This window comes from Rhinatrema bivittatum, chromosome 3 (assembly GCF_901001135.1).
Source record: "Rhinatrema bivittatum chromosome 3, aRhiBiv1.1, whole genome shotgun sequence".
Lineage (NCBI taxonomy): Eukaryota > Metazoa > Chordata > Amphibia > Gymnophiona > Rhinatrematidae > Rhinatrema > Rhinatrema bivittatum.
The window spans coordinates 323,793,454-323,809,358 of NC_042617.1; the positions used below are offsets into that span (position 1 = coordinate 323,793,454).

At 46.5% G+C, this 15,905-nt stretch overlaps 2 protein-coding genes across 5 annotated transcripts in view; both read left to right on the forward strand.

Moving 5' to 3' along the window:
- The window catches only part of ZBTB24 (zinc finger and BTB domain containing 24), a 65,749-nt gene extending 61,835 nt beyond the window's left edge, over positions 1-3,914 (forward strand). For all 3 annotated transcript variants that reach the window (XM_029595290.1, XM_029595291.1, XM_029595292.1), the window contains exon 8: positions 882-3,914. In XM_029595290.1, coding sequence (XP_029451150.1) covers positions 882-1,686 — 805 coding nt within the window. In that variant the 3' untranslated portion in view covers positions 1,687-3,914. The remainder of the gene's footprint in view (positions 1-881) is intronic.
- Positions 3,915-14,162: 10,248 nt separating this feature from the next.
- The window catches only part of PPIL6 (peptidylprolyl isomerase like 6), a 79,234-nt gene continuing 77,491 nt past the window's right edge, over positions 14,163-15,905 (forward strand). The window contains exon 1 of one of the 2 annotated variants that reach the window (XM_029595294.1): positions 14,163-14,296. In XM_029595294.1, the coding sequence (XP_029451154.1) occupies positions 14,231-14,296 (66 nt within the window). In that variant the 5' untranslated portion in view covers positions 14,163-14,230. The remainder of the gene's footprint in view (positions 14,297-15,905) is intronic. The other variant, XM_029595295.1, reaches the window with a different exon arrangement.

Consider the following 15,905-nt stretch of genomic DNA (forward strand, 5'->3'; position numbering starts at 1 on the left):
GAACAAAACAGAGAATATCCTAATGCCTCTGTATTGCTCCATGTGCAACCTCATCTTGAGTATTGTCTGCAGTTCTGGCCAGAATTAGAAAAGGGACAGAGAAGGGCAACAAAAAAAAGAGGATGGAACAATTCCCCTATGAAGAAAGGCTAAAGAGGTTAGGACCCTTCTGCTTGGAGAAGAGACGGCTGAGGGGAGATATGATAGAGGTCTATAAAATAATGAGTGGAGTGGAGTGGAATGGAATGGGTAAACACAAATCAAGTGTTTATTCTTTTTAAAAAGTACAAAGACTAGGGGATGTGCAATGAATTACTAAGTAGTACATTTAAAACAAATATGAGAACATATTTTTTTTATTTAGTTCATAATTAAACTGCAGTTTGTTGCTGGAGGATGTGGTAAAAGATGTTAGTGTAAATGTGTTTAAAAATGTTTTGGGAATTTCCTGGAGGAAAAGTCCATAAACTATCATTCAGTCAGAGTTACAGAAATTCTCTGCTTATTCTTGGGATAAGCAGCTTGGAATCTATCTACTCCTTGGGATCCTGGATTGGTCACTGTTGGAAAGAGGATACTGGGCATGATGGACCTTTGGACTGACCTGGTATGTTCTTAGTCCATTACAGAAAAGGTAGTAATTCCCAGCCTGGCTGCATTCAGTTGGGAAGAAGGTGTTACAAGACCAGGTGTCATGTCTCTAATATTTTTAAGACCTTTTCCTTATAATTCTCTGCAGAATTAAGGGAGTATTGATTGCTAAATAATTCTTTATGTTCATTTATCCTTTCCTGTTCTAAATGTCAATGCAGTTGTGTAAAGAAAGTGCAAATCCATTGCAGAGCTCAGCTAAGCCTTAAATGGCATGTCTTGTCTTTCAGAGGAGAAAAGCCATACTCCTGTGGTGTGTGTGGGAAATCCTTCTCGGACTCAAGTGCCAAGAGGAGGCACTGTGTCCTGCACACAGGCAAGAAACCTTTCTCCTGCTCAGACTGCCATACACAGTTCTCTCGCTTGGACAACCTGAAGACACACATGAAAATCCACAGCAAGGAGAAACAGGTGCCGGTGCAGGAACCCAGCAGCAGCGCAGATGAGGTCCGAAATATTGTCCAGCTGCAGCAGTACCAACTTTCTACCTCTGGAGGGCAAGAGATCCAGTTGCTAATCACAGATGCTGTGCATAACATAAATTTTCTGCCCAGCCATGGACAGGGGATTAGCATTGTCACAACGGAGGGTGCCAAAAGTGTAACACCAGAGCAGACTGCTGGCATTGCACTGCTCGCTCAGCCACTAGCCACCCATCAGCAACAAGCAGAGCAAATTCAGAGCCTTGGTGTGACAGAGAATCAAGTTGCCGTGACCCAGCCAGAACAAATGCATGTCATCACGCTTTCAAAAGAGGCCCTGGAACAGCTTCAAGGGCGTGCAGAAGTGCTTCAGCTAACAGCAGAACCTTTACGCTCACCTCAGCACACACAACTGGGCAACGAGCCCAGCTGCACAGCTCACACAAACCAGGACAGTAGCCAGCACTCTGAGCTGATCGTAGAACCAAACCGCGATGCATGTCAGCAGCCTTTGCCCATAAGCCAGCCCTTGCATCAGATTCAGGGCCAGGCATTCCAGATATTGGCAGGCACCGTGTCCTTCATAAACACTAACTTGGCACCGCCAAACTAAAGTGAAATCTGCTTTTTGGCCAGGCAGAGTATTTTTGTATAACCTTTCAGTGTATTTTATTATAAGACCAAGGAAAGAACTTCTGGCTGCCAATTCCAGTGTCTCTCAAAATCATGACGGGACGGACACCTACAACCGCAGGAAGCTAGGCCATACTATTTTGTAACCGGTTCGCCGTTGTAGGTGACTGTTCTTTATGTAGTTGGGTGTCCTGTGGGAGGGTGACTTCTGATAAATGCACTTGAACATGATGCTTCACAGAATACGGTTTGACTGATGGCATTTCACTGGGCCCTGTGCCCATGTGGTTGCTGTGGTGGCATTCTGTGCCAGCGGCAGTACCAGAAGCATGAGAAGGGCCTGGCAAAGCAGAGTCTGTGCTTTCCCTTCTAGCAGAAAGCAGATTTTTTTTCCCATGCTGCAGTTTGGTGTATGTGTAGCTGAACATTACAAAGGCATGTCATTGCAAGCCAATCAAGTTAATATTGTTTTCTGCTTTCAAGAGTTATTTTATATTTTTCTGTGTAAGCAAACGGCCATGGACGAAGCTGCTTTTGGTCTAATGATGATGCACTCCTGTTATTCTCAAGGGAGACTTCGGAATCAAAAAGGGTTTTTTCTGTTTTTATCTTTATCTATTATTTGGAATTCAGAAGAAAGGGCAAGAGTGAAAGCAAAACCTCTGTTTCAATGGCTTCTTCTGAGGAGAGCACCAGGAGCTAGCGGTGGGGCTGGCCCAGTGGCTTTAGTGGGGCAGTGCTGAACGCTGCCATAGGGAGGGACCTGGGTTTGATTCCCAACTAAGGTTGAACATTAGCGTAGGAGCGATCATAGTCGTTGCACAGTGGCGACACCCAGTGCCTGTGACTGCACGGCTGCATGACTCCCAGCTGAGGATGGGGGCTGTGAGGAGATATAACCCAGGGGAAGAATCCCCGGGTAGTTGTAAATGAAGGCTCATGGCACCAGAGCCCAGTGCTGGTTTTGACTGAGCAGGAGGTACAGGGGAAAACTGCTGTTCCCTCTTCCCCCCCCCCCCCCAACCCTAAATCCCTGTTACTAGCAATTGATACAAAAATGTATAAAAGCAAATTGTAAAGGGACATGCTTTGCTTCCTGTGCCCGGCTTAGATACCCACTGCTGCCATTGAGAAAGGGACAAAGATGGGTGCTCCAAGTCTAAATGAGGTTTTGGTTCCATTTTTGTGATTTTTTTTCAGTACCAGCTTTGTCTAAACAGGAGAGATGGAATGGGAGTCATTTTCGGTGTGGAAATGGCTTGTTACAAGCCTGCCCGTGGCTTTGCGGGAATGAAATGCATCTGAAATGATATCCTGCATATACTTTTACCCCACTGGTCGTTCTGCATGCACCTTCCTTCCAAAAATGAAATGTGTGTGTGTACACTTCCTCAAAAAATCTCCCAGTGCAAATGAGCAGGCGCAGCTTGTGCGGGGAGCTTGGCCTTGAAGAGTGCTGTAAACGGCTGCAGCAGGACAGAAAATGACCCTGCCTACGCTCCGTCCAGGCGGGTAATGACAACCTCGTTTCTCCAGCAGGCTCCGGGATTTCCACAGCCTTTCTTACCCTTTTCTATAACATACAGTTCTGTTGCTCCGTTTCAGAAGGGTTTCTATTTGGCAGGGGCTGCAGAAGAAAAAGAATCACTAGCTCTTTGCTAGCATGAGTTACTATTTCCATGTGAAAAAGGTGGGCCTGACTTTTGTGTGCATAGAATAAAGATGTTTTCCAGATGTTCATTTTGTGTTGTGTAACCCAGATGCAATTGTTTGAATGAAGAGGCTGAAAAGCAATAATTCTGCTGAAAGTAAATAAAGAAGGTGTCCCTAAAACCAAATGACTAATAACCAAAGGATAAAGGGATCCTACCAAAATCCATATTAATTATTTATATCAATTAACATTTTATCATATAAAAAAACGTAGGTATCAAATTGTCTCGCACCCATAAGCTCTTTCTCCCTTGCTCTCAGGCACATGCATATGCAGACTCAGGCAGTCTTGCTTATCCACCCTCAGCAGACTTGTTGCCCAGCCCACTCTCCCCTCCTAGACCCCAGCCCCCCCTACTCCCCAGAAATCTTGTTCCCCAGTCCACTCTCTCCTCACAGTCCCCAGCAGTCTTGTTCCCCCTCCAATACCTTCTCCCCCACAATCCCCTCACTCACCACAGTGGCCAGTGCATGGTTTCTTTTACGCTGCTCACCCCTGCAGTGCTGCTGCAGTCCCCTCACTCTCTCTGTTCCTGAAGAATGGAGGGATCGCAGCCTTGCAGCACAGGCTGCTTCCTCCCTCTTGGCTGCCGGTGCCTGAATGACATCATCAGGTGCCAACAGCCGAGGAGGAAGAAGCAGCCCGTGCTGCAAGGCTGCGATCCTGCCATTCTTCCGGAGGGGAGGGTAAGTGAGGGCGGCATCACCACGGGTGGGAGCAGCGTAAAGGAAAGCAAGCACCATCCCAGTGCCACCAATGAGGCTTCTCCCATTGTTGGCGACCCACCCATTCTGACACCTACGAGTGGGGAAAGTAGCACGGCTTCGCCAGTATCAGCATGGCTGGTAGGCTGTGCTACTTTTCCACTTACTGAGGCCCCACATGGCGCTATGGTGCCTTTTAGTAGCAGTGCCTATGGCTGGGGCCACGTTGGCCATAGGCACACTAAGGCTCTGAGAGGAACCACAAATCCATTTAAGCATTCAGTAAGTTAAGACAATTAATTTCCTATTAAGAAAACAGCGCCCTCTCTCAGTTGCATATTTTCTCTTAAAAGATTCCACAAGAGAAACTGAAGATATTTCGATGATGTTAAGTATTCTGAAAATTGACATTAAGCCCCGCACCCCACCCAGCTACAATCCTCCATAACTTCTCTCCCCGTGCACATAAAAGTGCACCCGTAGGTGTGATTGAATAAACTTTACAAAAAAAGAAAAAAAAACTATATATAGAAAAAAACTTTTATTTAGATACCGTTCTTTCTTTGCAGTCTTTTCTCTGGTTTACTGTTTGAATTTAGTGTTGGCTGGCTGAGTAAACTGACATTGGCTTTACATTTTTTAAATCAAAACTTAGTCACTGGGTGCCATAAAAACTGATTCCATCTAGTTAATTGGGGGAGGTGTGTACAGCTATCTGTATTGGAGACAGGTTCTCTAAGCACATGTTGTCCTGGATGCAAGACTGACCAGAGGCTTTTTAAAAGAGCTCAGCAGCAGATAAGCAAGTTATTTTTTAAATCTGCTGGACGTGGACTGGAGAATCCCTTCTGCGGAATCTAACAGTAGTAGAGAGATAGTGAGTGCCTGCAAGGGGCTCTGTTCAAACAAATGGTAATGGAACCCACGAGGGAGGGAGTTATACTCGACTTAGTGCTCAATAATGGAGATAATATCTCTAATGTCCGGGTGGGTGTCCACCTCAGCACCAGTGAACGGAGAAGTCACACGAAGACCCTGTTTTGCAGTTCAAAAATGCAGACTTTGCCGAAATAGGAAAATTCCTGGAGGTGGAACTTGAAGACTGGGAGAAAATGGGAGAGGTGGAATAACAGTGGGCCAAGCGAAAAGGAGCAATTACAAAAGCAACAAATCTATATGTAAGAAAAGTAAAAAAAAAAAGTAAGAGAAATAAGAAACCAATCTGGTTCACAAAGGAGGTGGCTGGTATAATTAAAAGCAAAAGAAGCAGCTTTTAAGAAAGATAAAGGATCCCAAAAAGTGGAACACAGGGAGGATTATCTGGTGAAACTGAGGGAGACGAAAAAAGTAATCAAGAAAGCAAAAAATCAGGCAGAGGAAAGGATTACCAAGGAGGTAAAGCGAGGTGACAAAACATTTTTCAGATACATCAGAGATAGGAGAAAGGTCCATAGTGGTATCATGAAATTGAAAGGTGATAAGGATCAATGGGTGGAGAGAGATGAAGAAATGGCAGAAATACTAAATACTTCAGTTCAGTGTTCACTAAGGAAGAACTGGAGAAGGACCGTCACTTGTTAACATAACTGTAGAAGGAGGTGGAGTAGACGAAACGCCATTTACGAAAGAGAATGTATGGGAAGAGCTTGGAAAACTGAAAGTGGACAAAGCCATGGGGCCTGATGAGGTTCATCCCAGTATACTGAGGGAGCTCAGAGATATGCTGGCGGGTCCGCTATGTGACCTGATCAATAGATCCCTGGATAAGGGTGTGGTGCCTAGTGACTGGCGAAGAGCGGTTGAGGTCCCGCTACACCAGAGTGGGAGCAGAGAAGTGGCTGGAAACTACAGGCCGGCAACATCAATTTGGTGGTGGGAAAATTAATGGAGACTCTATTGAAGGAAAGGATAGTGAATTATCTACAGTCAGGAGGATTGCTGAGCCCGAGACAGCATGGTTTCACCAGAGCAAGGTCCAGTCAGACAAATCTGATTGTTTTCTTTGATTGGATGACTAGAGAGCTGAATCAGGGAAGAGTGCTCGATGTAATTTACTTGGATTTTAGTAAAGCTATTGCTACAGTCCCACATAGAAGACTCATCAACAAAATGAGAAGCTTGGGGGTGAGCTCCAAGGTGGTGGCATGGATTACAAATTGGTTGACGGATAGAGCACAAAGTGTAATGATAAATGAAACCTACTCTGGAGGCAGAATGGTGTTAGGTGGAGTGCCACAGGGATCAGTGTTGGAACCGGTTCTGTTCAACATCTTTGTGAGCGACATTTTAGAAGGGGTAGAAGGTAATGTTTGTCTATTTGCAGATGATACTAAGATCTGCAACACAGTGGACATGCCAGAAGGAGTAGAGGGAATGAGATGGGATTTAAGGAAGCTGGAAGAGTGGTCGAAGATATGGCAGCTGAGATTCAATGGCAAGAAGTGCAGAGTCATGCATCTGGAGTGCAGCGGTGCAGAGTCATGCACCGCTGAGCCTATTTTGCATAGGCTCAGCGGTGCACGCAAGCCCCGGGATGTGTCGGGGGCTGCCGGGTGGGTGGCGCGATTTTCGGGGCGTTCCGGAGTGTGTGTTGGGGGCGTGGCACCAGCCCGAGGGCGTGGTCGAGGCCTCCGGACCAGTCCCCGGGTCAGGTGATGGCGCACCAGCAGCCCGCTGGCGGACGCAATATTACATCTGCCTCCGGCCAGCGTAACTTTGCCAACAAAGGTAGGGGGAAGGGTTAGATAGGGCCGGGGGGGGGGGGGGGGGTTTAGGGAGGGGAAGGTGCGGGAGGTAGAAGGAAAGTTCCCTCCGAGGCCGCTCCGATTTTGGAGCGGCCTCGGAGGAAACGGACAGCGCATGCAGGGCTCGGTGCGCGCAAGTTGCACAAATGTGCACCCCCTTGCGCGCGCCGACCCCGGATTTTATAAGATACGTGCGGCTACGTGCATATCTTATAAAATCCGGCGTGCGTAGATTTAGAAAATCTACTCCAGTATGTGTTGGGGGATGAAGGGCTGATGTGCTCAAAACAGGAGAGAGACCTTGAAGTGATAGTGTCTAACGACCTGAAGTCAGTGAAGCAATGCGACAAGGCGATAGCTAAAGTCAGAAGAATACTGGGCTGTATAGAGAAAGGAATATCTAGTACGAAATGGGACGTGATAACCCCCTTGTACAAGTCCTTGCTAAGGCCTCCTAGAGTACTGTGTTCAGGTCTGGAGACTGTATCTCAAAAGGGACAGAGACAGGATGGAGGTGGTCCAGAGAAGGGTGACCAAAATGGTGGGTGGTCTCCATCAAATGCCTTATTTTATTTATTTATTTATTTGATGAGTTTTATATACCGTTATTCGGTTGAGCCATCATAACGGTTTACAAAAGTGTATAATATCTTGTAACAGAGCATTAGAAAGAACAGTACTTAACAGATGGGTAGCAGTACATAACCATTTCATCTTATGAGGAGAGGTTGAAGAACCTGAATATGTATACCCTGAAGGAGAGGAGGAGCAGGGGTGATATGATGCAGACCTTCAGATACTTGAAAGATTTTAATGATCCATGGTCAACAACAGACCTTTTCCATAGGAAACAATTTAGGAGAACTAAAGGTCACGATTTGAAACTCCAGGGAGGAAGACTTAGAACCAATGTCAGAAAATATTTCTTCACGGAGAGGGTGGTGGATGCCTGGTATGACCTTCTGGAGGAAGTGGTGAAGACTAAAACCATGAAGGACTTCAGAGGGGCATGAGATAAACACTGTGGATCACTAAAGGCTAGAGGATTTCAAAGGGGCATGGGATAAATACTGTGGATCACTAAAGGCTAGAGGTTGGGAAAGAATGTAAAAAAGCAAGGGGGTAGTGTGCCTGGGGGTAACATGCACAGAGCGGTAGTTACTACTCTTAAACATAAACATGGAGTAATCTACACGGAGTGGCATTTACTGCCATGGAAAGCTTTCTGGGCAGACTGAATGGACCATTTGGTCTTTTTCTGCCGTCGCTACTATGTTACTACGTATCACTCGCACAATACTTTGAAGGTATAAAGATAAGACCTTCAGGGACATAGTAACCAGGTCCCAACTCTGGTCTGGCAGCCCTGGTGCTGCCTTGGAGGATGAAGATCTCATGATCGGAGAGCATCAACCTGGTGCAGCAGGAAATGATCCTGTAGCAAGGTCCTGCTCCCCAGCTGGTGCATTGTCCTCTTGCACCAAGGATGTATGTCTCAGAGCTACTGCCCAGGAGCGAAGGGTTAGGTCGGCCATCAGAACTGATGATACGATTATTAGGACTGTAGACAGCTGAGTGGCTGGAGGGCATTAGGATCACCTGGTAACATGTCTACCTGGTGTGAAGGTGGAGGATCTCACCCATTACCTAGATAGGATTTTAGACAATGCTGGGGAGGAGCCGGCTGTTGTGGTACATGTGGACACCAGTGACATAAGAAAATGTGGAAAGGAGATTCTGGAAGCCAAATTTAGGCTCTTAGGTAGAAGGCTGAAATCCAGAACCTCCAGGGTAGCATTTTTTTAAATGCTCCCTGTTCCACATGCAGGTCCCCAGAGGCAGGCAGAGCTCCGGAGTCTCAATGCATGCATGAGATGATGGTGAAAGGAAGAGGGATTCAGTTTTGTAAGGAACTGGGGAACCTTTTGGGGAAGGGGTAGTATTTTCCAAGGGATAGGCTCCACCTTAACCATATCCCTGGTAGTGGACTGCAGAACGGGGTAGAACCAGGCTGCTGGTGCTAACCTTTAAAAAGGAGATAGAGCAGCTTTTAATCTAGAAAAAAGAGGAAAGCCAACAGTTGATCAGCAGCGCATGGTTTGGAGGGAGGTATCTTCAAAGGATACTAATGAAGCATTAGTTAGGGCATCCCAACAGAGAGGTTCCAGTAATAAGAAAAGTAGTCCAAGTGCCTTTAATAAAAAACACGGCTGAGCTAAAAGATTCCAATTTATCCCTGTCAACTGAAAAGCAGAATATAAATACAAAAAAACCACACTTTGAAATGTTTGTATGCTAATGCCAGAAGTCTGACAAGTAAGATGGGAGAATTAGAGTGTATAGCAGTGAATGATGACATAGATTTAATTTGCATCTCAGAGACATGGTGGAAAGAGGATATCCAAGCAGATAGTGCTATACCGGGGTACAAATTATATCTCAATGACCGAGTGGAACATCTTGGTGGCGGGGTGCGCTTTATGTTTGGGATAAATGCACAATCAAATCTTTATGGGTAGAAATCCCTTGTGTGTTGGGGAAGAGTATAGTGAAAGGAGTATACTACCGTCCGCCTGGCCAAGATGATGAGATGGACAGTGAAATGATAAGACAAATTAGGGAAGCTAACCAAATTGGTAGTGCAGTAATAATGGGAGATTTCAATTACATCAATATTGACTGGGTAAATGTAACATTGGGACATGCTAGAGAGATAAAGTTCCTGGATGGAATAAAGGACAGTTTTATGGAGCAAATGGTTCAGGAACTGCCGAGGGAGGGAGCAATTTTAGATCTAATTCTCAGTGGAGCACAGAAGAGAGGTAATGGTGGGGCCGCTTGGCAGTAGTGATCATAATATGATCAAATTTGAATTAATGACTGGAAGGGGGACAGTAAGGGAATCCATGGCTCTTGTGCTAAACTTTCAAATGGGAAACTTTGATAAAATGAGAAAAATTGAAAAAATTGAAAGGAGCAGCTACAAAGGTAAAAAGTGTGCAAGAGGCATGTCAGGAAGCGGACCAGATCTAGTCCTGGGCCCTGGCCCCTGGCCCACAGGATGGTGCTCAGGGCCATGTACCTGGCCGGGATAGAGAACATGGAAGCAGACAAGCTGAGTCGAGCCTTCAGACCCCACAAATGGTCCCTGGACAGGGGGTAGCGAATCGGATTTTCCGCCTCTGGGGGAGCCCAGACGTAGATTTCTTTGTGTCTCCCAGCAAATCTGAAGGTGCCTCGATTCTGTTCCCTGTCCAGGTCAGATGGCAAATCAGCCTCAGACATCTTTGCCCGTCATTGGGGCAAAGGTCTTCTGTATGTGTATCCTCCAGTTCCCTTAGTGGCAAAGATTCTCCTAAAGCTTTGCGAGGCAGAGGGACTATGATTCTCATAGCCTCTCATTGGCCAAGATAGGTCTGGTTTCCATTCCTGCGGGAGTTGTCCATCTGGAAACCGATTAGTCTGGGGAATTCCCTGGATCTCATCATGCAAGATCAGGGCAGGCTGCGGCATTATGAAAAGAAGCTGAAGAATCTGAGTATGTATAGCCTGGAAGAGAGGAGGTGCAGGGGAGATATGTTACAGACCTTCAGATACCTGAAAGGTTTTAATGATGCACAATCAATAGAAATCAATAGAACTGGGGGTCATAGGATGAAACTCCAGGGAGGATGACTCAGAATCAATGTCAGGAAATATTTCTTCAAGGAGAGGGTGGTGAATGCCTGGAATGCCCTTCTGGAAAAGTTGGTGAAGAAGAAAACAGTGAAGGAATTCAAATGGGCATTCTAAAGGCTAGAAGTTGAAAATAAAGAAAAGAGTGCATGGGAGTAACTTGCTGGCGTGGCAGTTGCTACCCTTAACAAATAAGCCTTGATACTGTTAATGCAACTCCATCATTGCTCTCTGTTTCAACAGCAGTGGGAAAAAGAGAATTGGATTCAGACAGCAACCAACGAGGGCCCAGACTTTTACGGTTTGAGGAACAAATAAATATGGGGGTAACTTGCTGATGTGGCGCTTACTACCCTTAATCACAAAGCCTGATACTTTTGATGCAACTCCAACATTGCTCTCTGCTTTCATGGCAATAGTTAAGGAAAATTAAATTCAAACAGCATCAGAGGGCCCTGACTTTTACGGTTTGGGAGTCTGATAAGCAATGGGGGTAACTGCACAGGGCAGCAGATACTGGCATAAGCTTGCTGGGCAGACCAGGTGGTTCATTTGGTCCTTTTCTGTCTTCATTTCTATGTTTCTATGTTCTATCCCAACCTCCAGGCCCTGTCACTCACAGCCGGGTTGTTGAAAGGTTAATCCTGCAGCCACTTGATCTTTTACAAGATGTGTCTCAGGTCCTAGTGGCTTCCAGAAGCCTTTCACTAGAATGTCCTATGGACTGAAGTGGAGGAGGTTTTCCTTGTGATGTGAGCAGAAGGCCCTAGACCCGTTCTGCCCCATACTAAAACTGCTTGACTACATTCTACACCTATCGGAGGCTGGCTTAAAAACCAACTCCGTCAGAGTTCATCTTAGTGCGAGTGGTGCATATCACCACAGTGTAGATAGTATGCCTATCTCTGTACAGCCTATAATTGTACATTTCATGCTGGGCCTGCTTCAATTGACGTCTCCCCTAAGGCCTCCCGCTGTGGCTTGGGTCCTCAACATGGATCAGCTAATGAAAGTTCCCTTTGAGCCGCTGTGCACCTGTGATCTGAACTACTTGACTTGGAAGGTCATATTTTTGGTGGCGGTCACTTCAACGCGCAGGGTGGGCAAACTCCAGGCCTTAGTGACTTATCTATAATAGGGTGATCTTGCATAATCACCCTAAGTTCCTGCCTAAGGTGGGGACAGATTTCCATTTTAACCAGTCAATTGTCCTGCCAATTTTCATTCCCAGGCCACATTTGCACCAAGGCGAACGAGCACTGCACAATTTGAACTGCAAGCAAGCCTTAGCCTTCTACCTGGAGCGGACAGAAACCTATAGACAGTCTACCCAATGTTGTATTTCTTTTGATAGGAACAGATTGGGCATTGCCGTTGCCAAACAGACATGTGCGTAAAACACTCTCCCCAAACATCACCTCTTCTGGGGCCCGCACATCTAAGTGGTAATTTTGATAAAAGTGTAAAGAGAAGATCATTTATTTATTTATTTATTTAGAGGTTTTTATATACCGCAGTACGTAAAATATACATCACCGCGGTTTACAATTAACAATAAATTAGCAACAAGGCTTTACAAATAACAGAATTAATAAATATTAATTACATATAACAGGATTAACAGCAAACAGGCTGTATCGATCGTAGACCATCCATAAGGAGAGTGTTTAACATACAATAATGATATTGTAGGCATAATCATATTGTAATAATAATAATGATATTGTAGGCATAATCATGTCGCCACACGACAAATTTCCTGTGGAGAAAGTAGTTGACACTCCGCCCAAGAGGTCGCCTGTGCCCTAGTGGAATTGGCACCAACCGGCCCTTACAGATGTAAGCAGAAGCTATCGTCTGGTTTAACCATTGAGAAATAGTGCCCTTGAAAGCCTTATTTCCCTTCTTTGCTCTACTGAACAGGACAGATGATCAGAGCTCCAAAAGGCATTTGTCACCTTAAGATACCACAAAAGAATTAGATGCACATCCAATAAGTGAAGCTCCCTAGCCATCGGAGTATCAGCTGACAAATTCGGAAAAGCCAGAAGCTTGACCACATGATTAAGGTGAAAAGAGGACACCACCTTCGGCAATGCTTGCAGCTCAGAAATGTGCCTAGCCAAAGAGATGGCCACCAGGAACACAATCTTCAGGGTTAGATCCTTCGACGACACCCTCCACAGTGGTTTAAAGGGAAGGCCACACAGTACCCGAAGAACCAAATTCAAATTCCATGCTGGACAGATCTTCCGCACTGGCAAACGCAAATGTTTTGCCCCTTTTAGGAAACAAATCACATCTGGATGAGATGTCAGCAGTCTACCCTGAATTCTACCATGAAGGGAACCCAAGGCTACCACCTGGACCCGAAGGGAAATATAGGCCAACCCCTTAGCCAAACCGCTTTGCAAAAAGGTCAGGATCTGCGGGATGTCCACCTTTAAAAGCTGCAAATACCAAGATTCGAAAACTCTCCACACCTGGACATAAGCCATTGAAGTGGAAGGTCTCCTTGCCTGAAGCAAAGTTGTAATTATAGGTTCCGAATAGCCTTTCAACCAGTCATCAAAAGCCAAGCCGCTAGACAGTCTGAAAATATGGGTCCCTGCCGTAGCAACCCTGAGAGACGAAGAAGTTTTGTGTCATCTACAGTAGGGGTGCTCAAACAGGTCTTATACCACCCCCACCCTACGCCAGTTGGCTTTTCAGGATATCCCTAATGAGAAATATATCTGCATATACCGGAGGTAGTGCGTGCAAATAAGTCTCATGCATATTTATTAAGGCTATTCTGAAAACCCTCCTGGCTGGGGGCTTGTAGGACCGGTTTGAGCACCCCTGCTCTAGAGCCCGCCGCTGGAATCTCTGCAGTGGGAGAAAAGATGGGAATGTTGGTGCGGTGGTGCTTTTTGGGAAGGGATTCCACTTGCTCCCCTGGGCTCATTATTCCAAGTCCTGGCGGCTAAGACTATCTCGGGGCCCAGTACGTAGCGATGGAGTGGGATTTAAGGTGTATAATCCCATAAGGTTACAGTGAAAATGCTGCAGTAAACTCTAATTTGGGAACACCTCTCCAGCGCATCGGGGCTCTTCCTATGGTTCCAACACCTACCGCTATTACACCTAGTGCTACAGCAAGAGTCCCCTCCCCATCGTGAGCACTGAGGTCTGTCCTCCCTGCCCGAGGGCAGGAAGAATCCAGGTCCTGGGACTATTGCACTTTGTGAGGGTGGCACATGTTTTCCTGAACAAACAAATCCCCGAAGCGTTGCTGCGCTCTGCCTGCGCCGGCTTCAGCCCTGTCGGCCGTAGCTTAGACATAGAAAGAGACAGAGGAAACCGGCCCCGGAAGCCCCAACCCCAAGCATGCCTCTGCACGCAGTGCAGGCCTCGGGGCGGCAGCCCGCCTCCTCTCCCCACGGCCTGCAATCAGAGCAAAGGATAGTAGGGAGGGGCGGGTATACGGCCAGCCCTCCCGCACTGTAACCAGGAAGCGTTGCTGGGGACAGAAGCCTTAGACCGTGTACGGGGGAGGTGGGAAAAACACGGCTCCAATCGGCTAGCGGAGAGTCCGCCGTGACGTCAGCAGCCGAGATTTCTGATTGGCGTTGCCATGGAGAGCGACCTTTCTGTTTGGCAGGCGCACGGAGGCGTCTGGGCAGTTTGGTGGAGCTGCGCGAGAGGATGCGGTTGCGGGTGGTCGGTTTCGTGAAGGGGGTCGCCTTCCAGACGGCCAAGTGTGCCGCCGAGGTAGCGGAGCCATGAGCCCGGGGTCCTTCGGCAGACAAGGGAGGGAGGAAGAGCTGGGCTTGTGTGGATATCCCAGTAATTAAGTCATTTCCCTTGGTATCTAGGGGTAGAGGTATTTTTGGCACTTACACTATATTGTGCGTGAGTATGTGTTGGGGGGTAGGGTATTTCTGCCAGTTTCCCACTTATATTGTGTGTGTTGGGGGGGGGGGGGGGGTAAGGTATTTCTGTCAGTTACACACTTATAGTGTGTGTGTGTGTGTGTGTGTGTGTTGGGGGTAGGGTATTTCTTCCAGTTACACACTTATATTGTGTAGGTGTGTGTGTTGGGGGGTAGGGTATTTCTGCCAGTTACACACTTATATTGTGTATGTGTGTGTTGGGGGGGGGGGGGGTTTAGGGTATTTCTGCCAGTTACACACTTATCTTATGTGTGTTGGGGGGGGGGGTTAGGATATTTCTGCCAGTTACACACTTATATTGTGTGTGTTTGGGGGGGGGGTTAGGATATTTCTGCCAGTTACACACTTATATTGTGTGTGTTTGGGGGGGGTAGGGTATTTCTGCCAGTTACACACTTATATTGTGTGTGTGTGTTGGGGGGGAGGCTATTTCTGCCAGTTACACACTTATATTGTGTGTTTGTGTGTGTGTGTGTTGGGGGGTATGGTATTTCTGCCAGTTACACACTTATATTGTGTGTGTGTGTGTTGGGGGGATGGTATTTCTGCCAGTTACACACTTATATTGTGTGTTTGTGTGTGTGTGTGTTGGGGGGTATGGTATTTCTGCCAGTTACACACTTATATTGTGTGTGTGTGTGTTGGGGGGGATGGTATTTCTGCCAGTTACACACTTATATTGTGTGTGTGTGTGTGTGTGTGTGTGTTGGGGGGGATGGTATTTCTGCCAGTTTCCCCACTTATATTGTGTGTGTTGGGGGGGGTAGGGTATTTCTGCCAGTTACACACTTACATTATATTATGTGTGTGTGTGTGTTGGGGGTAGAGCTTTTCTGCCAGTTGCATCCTTATATTGTGTGTGTGTGTGTGTTGGGGGAGTATGGTATTTCTGCCAGGTACACACTTATATTGTGTGTGTGTGTTGCGGGAGTATGGTATTTCTGCCAGGTACACACTTATATTGTGTGTGTGTGTTGGGGGAGTATGGTATTTCTGCCAGGTACACACTTATATTGTGTGTGTGTGTGTTGGGGGGGTAGGGTATTTCTGCCAGTTACCCACTTACATTATATTGTGTGTTGGGGGGTAGGGTATTTCTGCCAGTTACACACTTACATTATATTGTGCGTAAGTATGTGTTGGGGGGTAGGGTATTTCTGCCAGTTACACACTTACATTATATTGTGCGTGAGTATGTGTTGGGGGGTAGGGTATTTCTGCCAGTTACACTTTACATTATATTGTGCGTGAGTATGTGTTGGGGGGTAGGGTATTTCTGCCAGTTACACTTTACATTATATTGTGTGTGTGTTGGGGGTTAGGGTATTTCTGCCAGTTACACTTTACATTATATTGTGTGTGTGTTGGGGGGTAGGCTATTTCTGCCAGTTACACTTTACATTATATTGTGTGTGTGTTGGGGGGTC